This window comes from Eschscholzia californica, unplaced genomic scaffold, assembly GCF_041429995.1.
Source record: "Eschscholzia californica isolate CP2 unplaced genomic scaffold, dmEscCali1.0.p SCAF_3, whole genome shotgun sequence".
Lineage (NCBI taxonomy): Eukaryota > Viridiplantae > Streptophyta > Magnoliopsida > Ranunculales > Papaveraceae > Eschscholzia > Eschscholzia californica.
In genome coordinates this window covers 57,327,848-57,341,933 of record NW_028238420.1, presented here as the reverse complement: position 1 = coordinate 57,341,933, position 14,086 = coordinate 57,327,848, and the positions used below count along the sequence as shown (strand labels likewise).

General features: G+C 35.8%; 4 protein-coding genes and 1 non-coding gene across 6 annotated transcripts; 3 read left to right on the top strand and 2 right to left on the bottom strand.

Moving 5' to 3' along the window:
• Positions 1-234: 234 nt before the first annotated feature.
• Positions 235-3,170, top strand: LOC147552314 (inositol diphosphatase DSP4-like). Of its 2 annotated transcripts, XM_086669924.1 has the most exons (6): positions 530-571; positions 612-935; positions 1,024-1,117; positions 2,127-2,184; positions 2,278-2,321; positions 2,797-3,170. In XM_086669924.1, the coding sequence occupies exons 2-6, from the start codon at positions 676-678 to the stop codon at positions 2,980-2,982; spliced, it is 642 nt and encodes a 213-aa protein (XP_086526050.1). In that variant the 5' UTR covers positions 530-571; positions 612-675; the 3' UTR covers positions 2,983-3,170. The 2 variants fall into 2 exon arrangements, with proteins under 2 accessions (XP_086526049.1, XP_086526050.1); XM_086669923.1 differs by having other exon boundaries at positions 235-935.
• A 98-nt stretch (positions 3,171-3,268) lies between these two features.
• Positions 3,269-3,341, bottom strand: TRNAK-CUU (transfer RNA lysine (anticodon CUU)). The gene has a single exon. It is a non-coding gene; the product is annotated as a tRNA-Lys (tRNA).
• Positions 3,334-7,118, top strand: PHOX2 (Octicosapeptide/Phox/Bem1p (PB1) domain-containing protein / tetratricopeptide repeat (TPR)-containing protein). Its single transcript, XM_086669922.1, has 2 exons — positions 3,334-6,297; positions 6,907-7,118. Exon 1 carries the CDS (start codon positions 3,714-3,716, stop codon positions 6,054-6,056), a length of 2,343 nt encoding a protein of 780 aa, XP_086526048.1. The 5' UTR covers positions 3,334-3,713; the 3' UTR covers positions 6,057-6,297; positions 6,907-7,118.
• Positions 7,119-8,504: 1,386 nt separating this feature from the next.
• Positions 8,505-9,429, top strand: LOC147552311 (pathogenesis-related protein STH-2-like). Its single transcript, XM_086669921.1, has 2 exons — positions 8,505-8,788; positions 8,976-9,429. The coding sequence occupies exons 1-2, from the start codon at positions 8,605-8,607 to the stop codon at positions 9,272-9,274; spliced, it is 483 nt and encodes a 160-aa protein (XP_086526047.1). The 5' UTR covers positions 8,505-8,604; the 3' UTR covers positions 9,275-9,429.
• Positions 9,430-11,043: 1,614 nt separating this feature from the next.
• On the bottom strand, positions 11,044-12,541 carry LOC147552310 (uncharacterized). Its single transcript, XM_086671707.1, has one exon. The coding sequence runs from the start codon at positions 11,900-11,902 to the stop codon at positions 11,213-11,215; it is 690 nt and encodes a 229-aa protein (XP_086527833.1). The 5' UTR covers positions 11,903-12,541; the 3' UTR covers positions 11,044-11,212.
• Positions 12,542-14,086: the final 1,545 nt, after the last annotated feature.

The following is a 14,086-nucleotide window of genomic DNA, read 5'->3' as shown; positions in this document are numbered from 1 at the left end:
TTCTCTCAAGTAACTATTGTTTAGAAATGGGATATGCGTAATTTTTATATTTTAAATTTATATTTGAACTAAATAAATCTAAATTTATAAAATCTTTACGATAAGAAGGAAAATATCTTTGTTAAATTTGTGGTTATCTAACTCAAAACTAATTAACAATGATTGAGAAAAATAGATATTATATTCTTAGTTGATGTCCCTTCTTATATGTGGGAGTATTCTCACACGCCCTTCACGTGTGGGAGTAGTTTTACAATGTTAAAGTTGGGACGTCCAACTCAAAACCAATTGACAATAAGTGAAAAAAACCTAGACATTATATTTTTGGTTGTCAAATGACCCTTCTCCCATACAAAACTATTCTCACTAAATCTTCCTCTTAAATGGCTAAGATTACGCTTCTCAAATGATATCCAAAGAGTTCAAGTTGTATCTCTCAGCTACTTCAAAAGTTCCAGACAAACTGAGAATTCAAAAAAAATGGTGAGACTATACCTTACAAATTTTTCTTACATAAATTTACGTGTTCATTCACATAAATTTGTGGCAAAAGAAATACCATGACGAAGAAGTAAAATAATATATTTCATCAAAAAAACAAAAAAAAAAAGTAAAAGAATATACTTTTTGATTTCATAGAGTCCCAGAGAGAGATAGATAGAGAGAGAAAGAGAGATGAGGCAAGTTACTGGTAAAATTGAAGAAGCGGAGGAGGAGGAAGAAGAAGTGGAGGTTTTAATGGTGCCATCACTGGAAATAATGATTTCGAGCGTCGGTAATTTAGGTAAAGTCGATGAAAGCGGGTGTGGTGGAGATGAAGAAGTATTTGTACCGCCTTTGAATTTTGCAATGGTTGATAATGGCATTTTCAGGTCTGGTTTTCCAGATACTTCTAATTTCTCTTTCTTACAAACACTTCGTCTTCGCTCCATCATGTAAGTTCGTTTTCCAACACTTTTATCAATTAATTTCGAAAAAGGCACAAAACCAAATACTAATTAATTTTATTCTAATTTGATGCAGATATCTCTGTCCTGAGCCATATCCAGAGGCCAACTATGATTTTCTCAAATCTAATCGGATTCAACTTTTTCAGTTTGGAATTGAAGGATGTAAAGTAAGTAATCAGTATTGAATCCGATTAATTTAGCTAAATTTTGGTTGAATTTAGTTAATAGGATGGATCAAAATTAAAAATTATGGTTTTGAAGTTGTGTTGGTGTTAGTTATCTGATTAATGCTAAGCATCTAGTGTGATACTTTTGAGCTAGAGTAACTTTTCATTTGTGTGACCATTCAAATGAAGAAATTAGTTCTTGAGCACTCCATTTGATTAGTCCTAACTCAAGACAAATTGTACAGCTAGTAATAATCTACTTTCTCAAGGTAGATATGGGAGGAGGCTATGACTAGGATCAAGTAGCCGAGAGATCTTTTTGCTAGCGACTAGCGTGCTTATATGCTCGTTATGTGCATCGTTACATATTGTTGTTCTGATATAGAGTATTTGGATTGAGTCAAATTAGCAGGCGTGCCTTTCTTAATTTAATTTTTTATAAACATAGGATCCACTTTTTTTTACGAGTGGTCGAGAGTTCTGGAAAGGACTATATTACTGCTTCATCTACAAACTATCGACACAGTAGGCTCCTACAGTCCCTTATTAGGACATGTAAGAGGTGGGGTCTGGTTCTTTACATCCCAGATGCTTGATTTACGTCAAAAGAATATCACCTGAAATACAAAAGGGAATAAGCTAATATTCTGCTAGGTAGTTCTACATTGAAGTGTTCTTCATGATTTCTCTTCTGGTTTTATGAAGTTGTCGTGCTAGTCTTATCATTTTGGAAGTTGTTTTGTCACCGCGGCCTATTGTCTGCCTCCAATATGCTCTTACTTTTGATGATTTCGATATGGTGTATTTTCATTTTAAGATTGCACATTTTCATTTTGTTGAAACATTGTCACTTTTTTTAGTTTTGTCAAATCTTTGCCTAGTGAAGTTATCTGGAATGATATTCTGCTATCATATTACCCGTTCACTTTCAGACAAAAGAAAGAAGATTTTGTCGAATCAACATTGAATTTGCTATACTTGTATCAATAATGTATCTTGTCTATTGCAGGAACCTTTTGTTAATATACCAGAAGATACAATCCGTGAGGCACTCAAAGTTCTACTTGGTATTAAAAATACTATCTCTATACTTCCCATGTATTCCTTGGAAGCTAAGGGTCTTCTTCTAATTTCTACTTTCTTATGTTTCTATTACACAGATGTTAGAAATCACCCACTTCTCATTCACTGTAAAAGAGGGAAGGTATGTGTGTACTCTTTTTCTTCTTTACTAAAACTACCTAAGCTCTAGCATATATCGATATTGTCCCTTTTTTACCACCTAGACCCGAGCACAATGGGTACATCATTTGTTCTTTATAGTGTGAGCCCTCGTAAGCACACAGGAAAACCATCAGACCACCTCAAGACTTACTAGACTTGAGCTCGTGCTCATACCTATAGCACAGACTCTGGATGCTTCCCCAAGCGATTGGGTACATCATTTGTTCTTTATAGTGTGAGCCCTCGTAAGCGCACAGGAACTTTCATCAAAAAAAAAAAGCGCACAGGAAAGGCATCAGACCACCTCAAGACTTACTAGACTTGAGCTGGTCCTCATACCTATAGCGCAGACTCTGGATGCTTCCATATGCGATTGGGATATACATTTAGTCATTTACTACTTTTGTTTAATTACCTTTACTTATATTTCTGTATTTGTATTCGTGTTTGTTCAGCATCGAACTGGTTGTTTAGTCGGATGCTTTAGAAAACTACAGAGGTGGTGCCTATCTTCAGTATTCGATGAATACCAACGTTTTGCTGCTGCTAAAGCAAGGGTATCAGATCAGAGGTTCATGGAGAAGTTTGATATTTCCAGCTTGAAGCATTTGTCGACTTCCTTCTCTTTCTCAAAGAGATAATATAATAGTTAACCAAGAAGCTTTGTCGCCTTCTATTTCTGTAAAGAGAAGCAGACTTGTCATTCTGAAGCAGCTAAAGAAACATTAGAATATCCGTATTACTTATTTTCTTCGTTTTTAATCGATGTAGAAAACGCTTATCTCTTCCACTTAAATATTTTGCTGATTATACCATTGCACCTTTGGTTGTAAGACTATCAAGTTAGCCATGAGGCCTTCGAATAAGTATCCCTTCAAATAAAGTTGGGTGGCCAAAAAATGTTTAAATGGAAAAAGAAAAAATAATCGCCCACCGTGGGGCTCGAACCCACGACCACAAGGTTAAGAGCCTTGCGCTCTACCAACTGAGCTAGACGGGCTTGGTGATTTTGGTGTACAAAATATATATAAGTTGAATAATATTGCTAATGTGGCTAGCTTTACCTAGGGTTTCAAATGAAATAGTCGTTTTTAGGTCATCATCTTCTAGACTCATCTCTATCTTCATTTTGGGGGAACAGACACCCATTTTATCATCATTCAGTTTCCTCCAAAAAATAAACTTTCACTACTCAAATTCAATCTCTCAGCAGGAATTCAATCAAAATCCTAAAAGGTGTAAGTAATTCAACTCTCTCTTTCCTTTCAAAATTTATTTGTTTACCACAAATTCATCTCTGTAGCTAGAGAGAGAAAAAGGGGAAAGGAAGAGAGTTAGACAGAAAAAGTTAGAGAGAGAGAGAGGGGATTTAATGGGGAAAGGAGGAGGAAGAAAAAAGAAAGGAGCTGTAACAAATAATACAGCAAAAGTAGAAGCCCCAAAATCTGTTCCTAATAATACTACTACTACTACTGTTCCTAATGGTGGAGTTGATATAGATTACTCAATCTTGTTACAAAAAGCTAAAGAACTTAAAGAAGAAGGAAACAAGAGATTTCAATCCAAAGATTATGTAGGAGCTCTTGAAAAATACGATAACGCTCTTCGCCTCACACCCAAAACCCATCCTGATCGTGCTATTTTTCACAGTAATAGAGCTGCTTGTTTAATGCAAATGAAACCAGTTGATTATGAAACTGTTATTTCTGAGTGTTCTCTTGCTCTTCAATCTCAACCTGGTTATTTTAGGGCACTTCTTCGTCGTGCTAGAGCATTTGAAGCTCTTGGTAAGTATGAAATGGCAATGCAAGATGTTCAGGTGATTTTGACTGATAACCCTAAACAACATGATGGGTTGGAAATTGCTGGGAGATTAAGGGTTGCTTTAGGGCGTCGTCAGGAAGCTCAGCAAGATCTTCAGAGTCGTCCTTCACCTGCTGCACTTGGTGCTTCTGCTGTTCGTGGAGCTCCTGTTGCTGGTTTAGGCCCTTGTTTACCTGCTAGACCTGTTCCTAAGAAGTCCTCAGCTCCGACAACTGGTACGGTTACTTCTCCTACTAGTAAGTCTGATAAGAGCCAAACTGTTATAGCTCATGAAGATGGCATAGATACAAAAATTAAACAGTCTAAATCTGTTTCTAAGAATGGTAAGAGTTTCCCCGAAATTCCCGTTAGTAATTCTAACAAGGGTAATTCAAAGGAACAATCTTTATTATCGTCATTGTCTGTACCTGTTAATCGTGGCCAGAATTCGAAGTTAGTTGTTACAAAATGGAGGCCGTTGAAGCTTATTTACGATCATGATATTCGTCGTGGAGAAATGCCGGTGAATTGTAGCTTTAGAGAGTTGAGGGAGATTGTGGGTAAGAGGTTTCCGTCAGCTAAATCAATTTTAATGAAGTATAAGGATGAAGATGATGACTTGGTGACCATTACTTGTACTGGTGAGCTTAGATTGGCCGAGTCCAATGTGGACCGGAAGGAGCTTGAAACTGAGAAAAAGGACTCTTTTGGATTGTTGAGGTTACATATTGTTGACGTGAGCCCTGAGCAGGAGCCAGTTATGGTGGAAGAAGAGGAGGAAAAGGTATTGGAGGACGAGGGAATTAAAACTGATGATACTGGGTCTGGGGCTTCTGTGGGAGATTCTGTGATTGAAACCGTGGATACTGAGAACAGTAAGGCCGAGGAAGAACCCCCAAAGGAAAAGAATGATGAGAAAGAGAGCAAGGAAGTAGAGATAGATGATTGGTTGTTTGAATTTGCTCAGCTATTCCGAACCCACGTGGGGATCGATCCAGATGCTCACATTGACCTACATGAGCTCGGAATGGAGCTTTGCTCAGAAGCTCTTGAGGAGACAGTGACAAGTGAAGAAGCACAGATCCTTTTCGACATGGCTGCTGCAAAATTCCAGGAGGTTGCGGCTTTGGCTTTCTTCAATTGGGGAAATGTTCATATGTGTGCAGCGAGAAAGCGAATTCCCTTGGATGATTCTGCACCAAAGGAGTTAATGGATGCACAGCTTCAAGTGGCTTATGACTGGGTTAAAGAGAAGTACTCTCTTGCTGGGGTTAAGTATGAAGAGGCACTACAAATCAAACCTGACTTTTATGAAGGATTGCTTGCGTTGGGACAGCAGCATTTTGAGACAGCAAAACTTCATTGGTCTTTTGCCCTTGCAAATAAGACTGATCTGAAAACTTGGGATCCCACAGAGACGATTCGGCTCTTTGATAGTGCCGAGGAGAAGATGAAAGCTGCAACTGGGATGTGGGAGAAGTTGGAGGAGCAAAGAGCTAATGAAATCAAAGATCCAAGTTCGAATAAGAAGGATGAATTGTTGAAGAGGAGAAAGAAACAAGGATCAACTCCAGATGAAGGGTCCTCAGCAAATGGGAATCAAGGAAATAATCCTGAAGAAGCAGAGGAGCAAGCTGCTGTGATGAGATCACAGATACATCTGTTCTGGGGTAATATGCTTTTTGAACGATCCCAAGTTGAGTTCAAACTGGGTTTGGATGGATGGAAGGAGAACTTGGATGCTTCTATTGAAAGGTTTAAGCTTGCTGGCGCTTCTGAAACTGACATTTCTACTGTCTTGGGTAACCATTCGTCGAATGTTGTAGTGGCGGAAGGTGTTGAGGAAAAGGTAACCGCTGTCTCTACGGAAACAAACACTAAGGATGAGGGGAAGGAAGCTTTAGCTAGCTAACCTAATATGAAGTTTTCTACAATCTTAGTGGTTCAAAATCCGTTTTTCTCTATTGGTTCTGTAACCAACCATATATAAATGAAATTTGATGTGCGGGCGTTACTTGGTTCTTGCGAAACTCAGGAAATGTTGAGGTAAGGTTTTTGTGGATCTTCTCTGAGAGTAAAAAGAAGAATAGGATGTCTACAGCGTACAAGCTTTACTCAATTTTGTGTTCAACTTCTCCTAATCGGCTTTTGAGGTGACTTGTGTTTTAAATTTTAAACTCGTTTTCAATTATTTATTAGTGTGACCATTATCTAATTTTCTTTTGTTTCCACTATGTTTCTAGTGTTGTTTGTGCATTCATGACTACTTAAGGATATAACATATTATCTGAAAATTGTGCATGATTAGCTCCTACATTGTGTTAGCTCGAGAAAATATGATGACCCCCCTAGAGATGACTTAGGGCTTAACTCTGTTCTGATTGTTGGGCCAATGCGGACATTATCGTGGTTACGACTGTGGCGAGGATGACCCCCTCATGGCAAGAGACTTTCTCCTAAAGAACCCATAGGCCGACCACGGATCCTTCAACCTCTTGTAGCCCACTAGTGTTATGTTCATGCTTTTGATGGAAAGTTGTGGAACTCTCACCACTTCAGCGTAGGATCCCTATATCTATCTGTTTATGATTAGTTTACCGGATACGCTAATTTTCTGGAACTCTTCTCATTTCAATATGTTACGTTTAATTATGATATGGAAATACTTCAACTCTGGCGTTTCTTTTATGAGATGAATGAACAATCATTACGGTGAACATGGATGGTTTTAATGGATACTTATGTTCATCATTTTCTTGCAGAAGTTGAGTCCCTCCTGGTTCTGAATACAAAAGTAGCTCTGAACCCATCTCCATGTAGCTCTTGAATTCAGAGAAACTGATGTCATAATCTTTGTGTGTTTTTCTCTACTTCTTCATTGATCAATTGACGTTATCAAATGCATTGTTTCTGAACAGATTTGTAGCTTAGATTAATTGCATATGAATCTTCTTTTGAGTTGACTCTACTCAAATCAACAAGTAGCAACTACTTCTTAGCTACTTAATTTACTCTAGGAAAATGCCTGAGACTCATGATCTCGGTTTGGTCAAGTAGAAGGTACTGGATCAAGTCAGTCTCAACTGACCTGGTTCATTTTCTATTAGACAGTAAAATGGGTTCTGGACTGATCTTTGACACGACAGACTCTGGTACATGAGCGAGGAGAGATTTCAAATCCTTGCTAAAAGGCAGAACTTACCAAATATAACTTTCAAGACTCGTTCTCATTGTTTGGTAGGTAAGACATTATTTTTACCTCAATGAGAATAAAATAAATTGTCTCTTGCAGAGAAGGATGCAATATTTTTTGTTGTTGTCGTTGAAAGAAGCAAGGAGTGTAATGTTGAGTTCAACTAGACATACTATCAGATATACGAAAAAAGTAATGTCTAAATTTGCCTTTAAACATTTTTTATTGGCTATAAGAATTATCAGAGCACAGAGACCTAGTACGGTCGTATTAGTTCGATTGCACACAACTTTATGACAAACAACGAGTCGGTGATACTATTGCTATATGGACTTTAGTCAATGATGTACAAAACTAATCGACAAAAGTAAGACTAGAGATGGGAAGACGATAGTAAATAAAAACACAATAGTTTGATTAGAGTTGGCTTTTAGGTGGTGGATAGACTTTGAAAATATTTATCAAGAGAAAGGGTAGGTGTCTAAGTGTCTTTATGGTCCAAAACCAACCAACCAACGAGACGAGTTTGGTGACTCATGAGTCATCACAAAGCCCTTTTGAGTTGTGACCATTCTCATCACAAAACTATTCTTTTGTTGAAAATATAATTGAAATGGTCTAACCTTACATAAATACCAGTTTGATTGCTATTACGGACAATATTTTGTAAAACTTTTGGTAATAAACACTCTTGACCGTACCTCCTCATCACTAATGGATAACTGAATTTACTTCCTATATAATACTGTAATAAGATATAAAATTTATTGTAATCACATTTCTTTCCCACACGACATTTACGTTTTTGAAAAAAATAGTAAACCTAATGAAGTAGACACAGTTACTAATTTGTAAGAGAAAATCTCTAAACTAATTAGAAAAAGATAGCTTAGACAGATAGTCAGATATGTATGCCTATATATCAACTACATTTGACGATTTTCTCTCTTTCACATTTGACGTCTAAAAGAAATACTCTGATTCAACAACTCAACAAGAAAAATAAGACAATGATAAAGTTGTCGCAGTGAAGATAAATTAATGGTCAAAATCCATATATGTGAAAGGGATGACATTTAAGTGGAGTCTGGTATAAAGTTGAAACCAAGTCATGGGTAGGTGACTCTGTAGTTGAAATATTGGAATGTACTCGAATAATCTCATTCTATAAATACCCATCTATACTCTTCAAGTCTTCAACACTTCTTCTTCTTCTTAAAGATCACTCACTACTCATTCTATTCAGTTTTCTAAACATCAAATAAGGATGGGTGCTCTAAGTTTCAGTGATGAATTCCCTTGCCCAATCGCTCCGGCTAGGATGTTCCATGCTTTGTTCATTGATGCTCATACTTTGATGCCTAAAATCTTGCCTCATGTCATCAAGAACGTCGAAATTCTCTCCGGAGATGGAGGGCCTGGAAGCATCGAACAAGTTAACTATGTAGATGGTAATTCAGTCCTAACAAGTAGAAGCTTCAATAAAACATAATTAAGTGTTTATAGTATGTTTTTTGTGACGCTTTTCTTAGATTGTTGCATTTTGTGCATAAAAATGTCAGTAAAAGTAATTTTTTCGCAACATTGGAATAAAATACTGGAGTATATTTTTTTAACCAAATGATTTCTTGAATGCAGGTAGTCCTATCAAATATGCCAAGCATAGACTGGAAGCTCTTGACAAAGAGAACATGGTATGCAAGTACAGTGTGATCGAGAGTGATGCATTTGGAGACCAAGTCGATTGTTTGGTTAACGAGGTAAAGTTTGAAGCTGCTCCTAGTGGAGGATGCATCTGTAAGACGAATAGCACATATCACCCGAAAGGCAATGCCGTTCTAAAAGAAGAAGAAGCCAAAGCTGCAAAAGAGAAAGCAATGGAATTGTTCAAAGCGGTCGAAGCCTATCTCGCTGCAAATCCTCATGTTTATGCTTAAATATTAAGCTTATATATACATACGTATGTGGGCATTAGTAGCTTTCACGATAATAAGGAATTCCTAATAGTAAATGGAACTTTAGTCTTAAAATTTGAATGAATATGTATAAGAATCTAAAATTTATGTTTAATAAAATTGGGAGGCTTTCTAAATGATACTGAAGCAATTGGTAACAAAGATTTTGTTACTGTTACTTGTAATGTATCAAATATACCATGATAAAAACCCAAAGCATTTGACATAACCAACATGTTTAATGTGTTGATATTATTTCTTACATGTTCTACATGGTGGCAAATTCTTTCCTCCTAAGTGTTAGTGAATAGAGAACATATGAGTTATCTTAGATAGTCCCACATTAGATGGACTAATATTAGGTTTCTCTTATAGAGCCTATATAAAGGCTTCTAGTGTAATAGCTAATTAAATTAACTCACAATCAATACAACTCTTCTCCTTCTCATATCATTTATCTTACACTAACTAGATATCCCCTGGGTGAGTTGATTAAGTTACATTTGTGGTCATCTATTTCAAAATCAGTTGGTAATAAATGAAGGGATATAGCTATTGTGTTCTTAGTTAATAGATAAACTATTGTGTTCTTAGTTTTTTTTTTGTTGAACTTATTGTGTTCTTAGTTAATAGATAAAAAAAAAAAAAATCTGCGATTGTTCTCACACGCCTCTTCACGTGTGACGTTATTTAAGCGTGACATATGTCTTCTTTTATTTTCATTTTCGGTGGCTTGGAACACGTGTGACTTTTTAATTTATCAAGTGCATACTTCGCTTTATTACCATGTTAAATTTGTGGTCATCCAACTCAAATCTATTGGTAATGAGTGGAGAGGATTGGTAGAATCAAGGTTGATCTTGGCTCGATCCGACTTGTCAAAATAAAAAGCGAAACATGTCATTGTTCGTGTCGTCGATTACTGAAGTCTAGAGCCAATAGTTTCATGAATCCAGTTTCAGATGAATGCATGTTTCAAATTTGAAGTTCGGACGAAAATGGATAATTTAAGAGCTAAACGACAATAAAAAGAAGTTAATTTGGGGGTCACTCGAGCAGAGTGAGGATGTCTAGATCGAACTACTGGTATTCTACCCTTGCAGAAGGCCATGATCTAACTGCCACGATATGAACCCGTGGCTATCTTGTTGAAAACACTAAAAATAATCAATAAATGGTAAATTGATGAAAACTTTTCAAAAGGAATCATTTTGGTGTTTTTTCTAAATAAGGGGTCAGACAAATAACCAGTTGTAAACCAGGGGGCATATAGAAAATAACTTAATACCAAAAAGAAAAGAAGTAGGTGTGGGTAGCATGATAGGAGAGATGGCAAACCACTAAGATTATTGATTAAAATTTAAAGCTAAATAAAGAAAAATATAATAAAACAAAAAAGTGAATCACAATCAAACAGTTTCATTTAAAATTACCTCAAGTTTGTCAAATTCTTGGACCTGTTGATTAATAATCACTTGATCAGAATGTTTGGTAAGATCTAAAAGATTAAGTTTTCTACCACCAATACTACAATTATAAGAGATTCTTTAGTATTTAGAAATGATATACAATCTCGACTATCAGTAACACTTTTCGACTACCAGTCAGCTATCGATTCTAATTTGCAATAATATTGCACATTAGTTTTGCAACATAAAATCAAAGCTACTAGCAACCGTTTTCTTTTTCAAATTGAGAAATGTAAATTGTTGGCATCATGCAGTAGATATTTATAAGACCCAAACCCATAGTCTAAAACATTCTTGAAACCAAAAGAATAATTAACAAACAAACAAACAAACAGAAATTTGGGCTAAATATCACAAGCAAATCAAAGAGAGAAATAGAGAAAAACAAATTGAACAATGACAAAAAAAAAATTAAAATTTTAAGCACACACATCTCGAGGAAGTAAAGATTTTAGAAGATATCAAGAACCTCAAGGATCAAACGGTTACAAAGAGGACAAATTCCTCTGTTCAACCAAAGCTCTCTTGAACAAACTCGACAAAATGTATGCCCACACGGAATAAAAGCTGCACCTTTCTTTCTTTCCATACACACGCAACACACAATATCATTTCCCATTCCTTTCTCATTTTCACTTTCTCTCTCTTCCTCTTCTCTCTCTTCTTCATCATCATCATCATCATCATCATCTTCTTCTCTCTCTAAATCCACACCTTCTCCTTCAAGTAATCTCATCAATGATACCCCCAATGGCATACCGATTGCCACACTTGAATTTGATTCCGTAGGGTTTTCAATATTAGGGTTTATAATTCCACCCTCCCAATCTTGTGTTGCTCGGTAATAACGTTCGGCGGCCAGTGCCGTGGCCAAATTAATACCGGAGGATACCGGAGGAACGGTATTAATACACCCATGATTCGATTCATTATCTGCCTGGATCTGACCCACATTGATTATGTGTTCTTGAATGGGTAAGTCTTGTTCTTCTTCATCTTCGTCTCTTACTGTCATATTTGATGAAGCTGCTCCTAATCCCCAAATTCCTCTACTACAACATGACATTCCTGTAAGTTTCAGCCTTTCTTTAAGATGTTTCCATCTTCCTCCTCCTCCTTCTCTTCGACCTGAACCATTCATTTTTTTTCTCTCACTAGAATCAACCTCCCCTGTTTTTCTATTTCTCTCTCTCTCTGATTCGAACAAAACAGAGGATTGTACCAACTCTAATTACAAAACAGAGAGAGGGTAAATTGATGACAACCCATCAAAATTTAAAGAAGAAGATAGAGATCGGAGAGGAGCCCATTAAAGTTTTTGAGGAGCTGAGAAATGGGTCGAAGGCGGTTTTTGAGAACCGCTCTTCTGATCTCCTCTCCAATCACTTTCTCTCTCTAATCTCTGTTGTCAAAGACAAAAAAAGAGTTCTGAAACTCTCTGAAAAGAAAAAATAAATTTAGAGAGAGAAAGCTTTCTCAAATGTACTTTTGACAGAAATTCATCTTATTTTATTTGATCACATGTTCAGAGTTGCAGTTTATTACGATATATAATACTGCATTCCTAACCACAAGATTAAAATAAGCAAATCCACAGCCTTATTAATTAGGTTTATAATATATTAGGATACAAGAGGTACACTGAATCATTCAGTAATTCTTTATTTTTTGTTCTTTTCTGTTAAAGGCTTGAAGCTAAAAGCTGGTTTGACAAAGTCAAATGGTTGAAGGACATGAAAGCCAATTGTTTTGGCGCCAATTTAGGTGTATATAGATTGTATTTTTATTTATTTTGTTTTTATTTTTGAAAAATAAGATACATCATTAAAATATGATAAGCACAATAACAATCTAAGTTAAACCAATAATTAAAGAGGCTTAAAGGACGACAACAAAGAGCCTAAAACCCGACAAATTGTGGTATATAGATGAGATAAATCTTGGTGATAAAGTGCTTTCACCTCATTGACTTAAGAAGGATGTTGTACCACCACACTAAAAGTATCCCTGTTCTACCATCTAGGATGTTAAACCACCACACTAGATGGTAGAACAGGGATACTTCACGCAAATTGTTTGGGAAAAAATATCCCAATCCCTACAGAATTTAGATGAGTCAGATTTTGGATAATCTTAAAGGCGCCTCTTTAAAAAATTTATTGGCACCCCTTCAAAATTTGTTTGGGGGGAAGAGTATGATGAAATGAAGCGCCAATAACACTTCTGAAAGGCATTTTTAAAACTATCCTACAGATCTTAGATGATTCATACTCAAATATCGAGCCAGAAGCTCTAACCTAAAATTACTATATCTCCGAAGATGGTTATCATTTTAATATAGGATACAGTATTTGAAAAGTGTGTAAAGATCAAATTCTAAACTTTTTAAGCTTAAAAGACAAGTTACATTCTTTTCGCTAAAAGTTTATAATTTGTATTTTTTGTCAAAATCCAATATTTTTTTTCGAAGTTGTTGCAAATTTTTTTAGAAATCTTGCAAATTAAAAGAGTACCTAGAGAGCTAAAGATAAAAAAAAATTGACCGACTATTTTTCATTAAAACAAAAAAATTTATAGGAAGTTTTAATCAAATTTCTCATATAGTATTAATACAGTATTAACTATTGGAGCCTAAGAGCATCTCCGGTGCAAAACTCAATCTTAGAAACTCGGAGTGCCACATAGGATTTTCTGAGTTTTTCTTAAAAAATCATCTCCAATGCAAAACTCAACTACGATCTCAAAGATGATGTGTCGAAAGTGGAATAGAGATATCTCAAGAGGACACTCTATTTTCAGAGTGTCCTCTTGAGATATCTCTAATTGTCCAACTCATCAATATTTAAATTTCAACCAATAGAAATCAAGTCTTCGTATATTTCCAAAATAACTAATTATTTTTTTACAAAAATAACCATGACACATAAGTAAAATAAAAGAGTTTAGAGTGTTGCATTGGAGACATACAAGAAATGAGGATCTCTATTTTCGACACCTAAGAATGAGAATCTTAATTGGAACTTGACAAATAGGACGAATGGAGATTTTTTTTGAGTTTTGCATTAGAGATGCTCTAAGTCAAATAAGATGTCGTGAGCAATTAAAGTGGCGTGTAAAAATAAAAACTAACCCTAGTTGAGACTTTTCACTTTACGAGGAATTGAGCAATTAAAGTGGCGTGTAAAAATCCACTTGTGATAGAAGCCATCTCATTATTGTTCTCTGAATCTAAGCCATTTAATCGGGAGTTCGACTAAGGATCGACTAGTGTTTTTTCCGAATCTGAGTCAATTTTTTAGTCACTCATCTCCCGAGTCTAAATGTA

Coding starts and splice junctions, on each gene's coding strand:
- PHOX2 (XM_086669922.1), top strand. CDS start 3,714: ATGGGGAAAGGAGGAGGAAGAAAAAAGAAAGGAGCTGTAACAAATAAT.
- LOC147552314 (XM_086669923.1), top strand. CDS start 676: ATGAGGCAAGTTACTGGTAAAATTGAAGAAGCGGAGGAGGAGGAAGAA. Junction 2,185..2,277: donor GGCACTCAAAGTTCTACTTG/GTATTAAAAATA, acceptor TCTATTACACAG/ATGTTAGAAATCACCCACTT. Junction 2,322..2,796: donor TTCACTGTAAAAGAGGGAAG/GTATGTGTGTAC, acceptor GTGTTTGTTCAG/CATCGAACTGGTTGTTTAGT.
- LOC147552311 (XM_086669921.1), top strand. CDS start 8,605: ATGGGTGCTCTAAGTTTCAGTGATGAATTCCCTTGCCCAATCGCTCCG. Junction 8,789..8,975: donor ACAAGTTAACTATGTAGATG/GTAATTCAGTCC, acceptor TCTTGAATGCAG/GTAGTCCTATCAAATATGCC.
- LOC147552310 (XM_086671707.1), bottom strand. CDS start 11,902: ATGAATGGTTCAGGTCGAAGAGAAGGAGGAGGAGGAAGATGGAAACAT.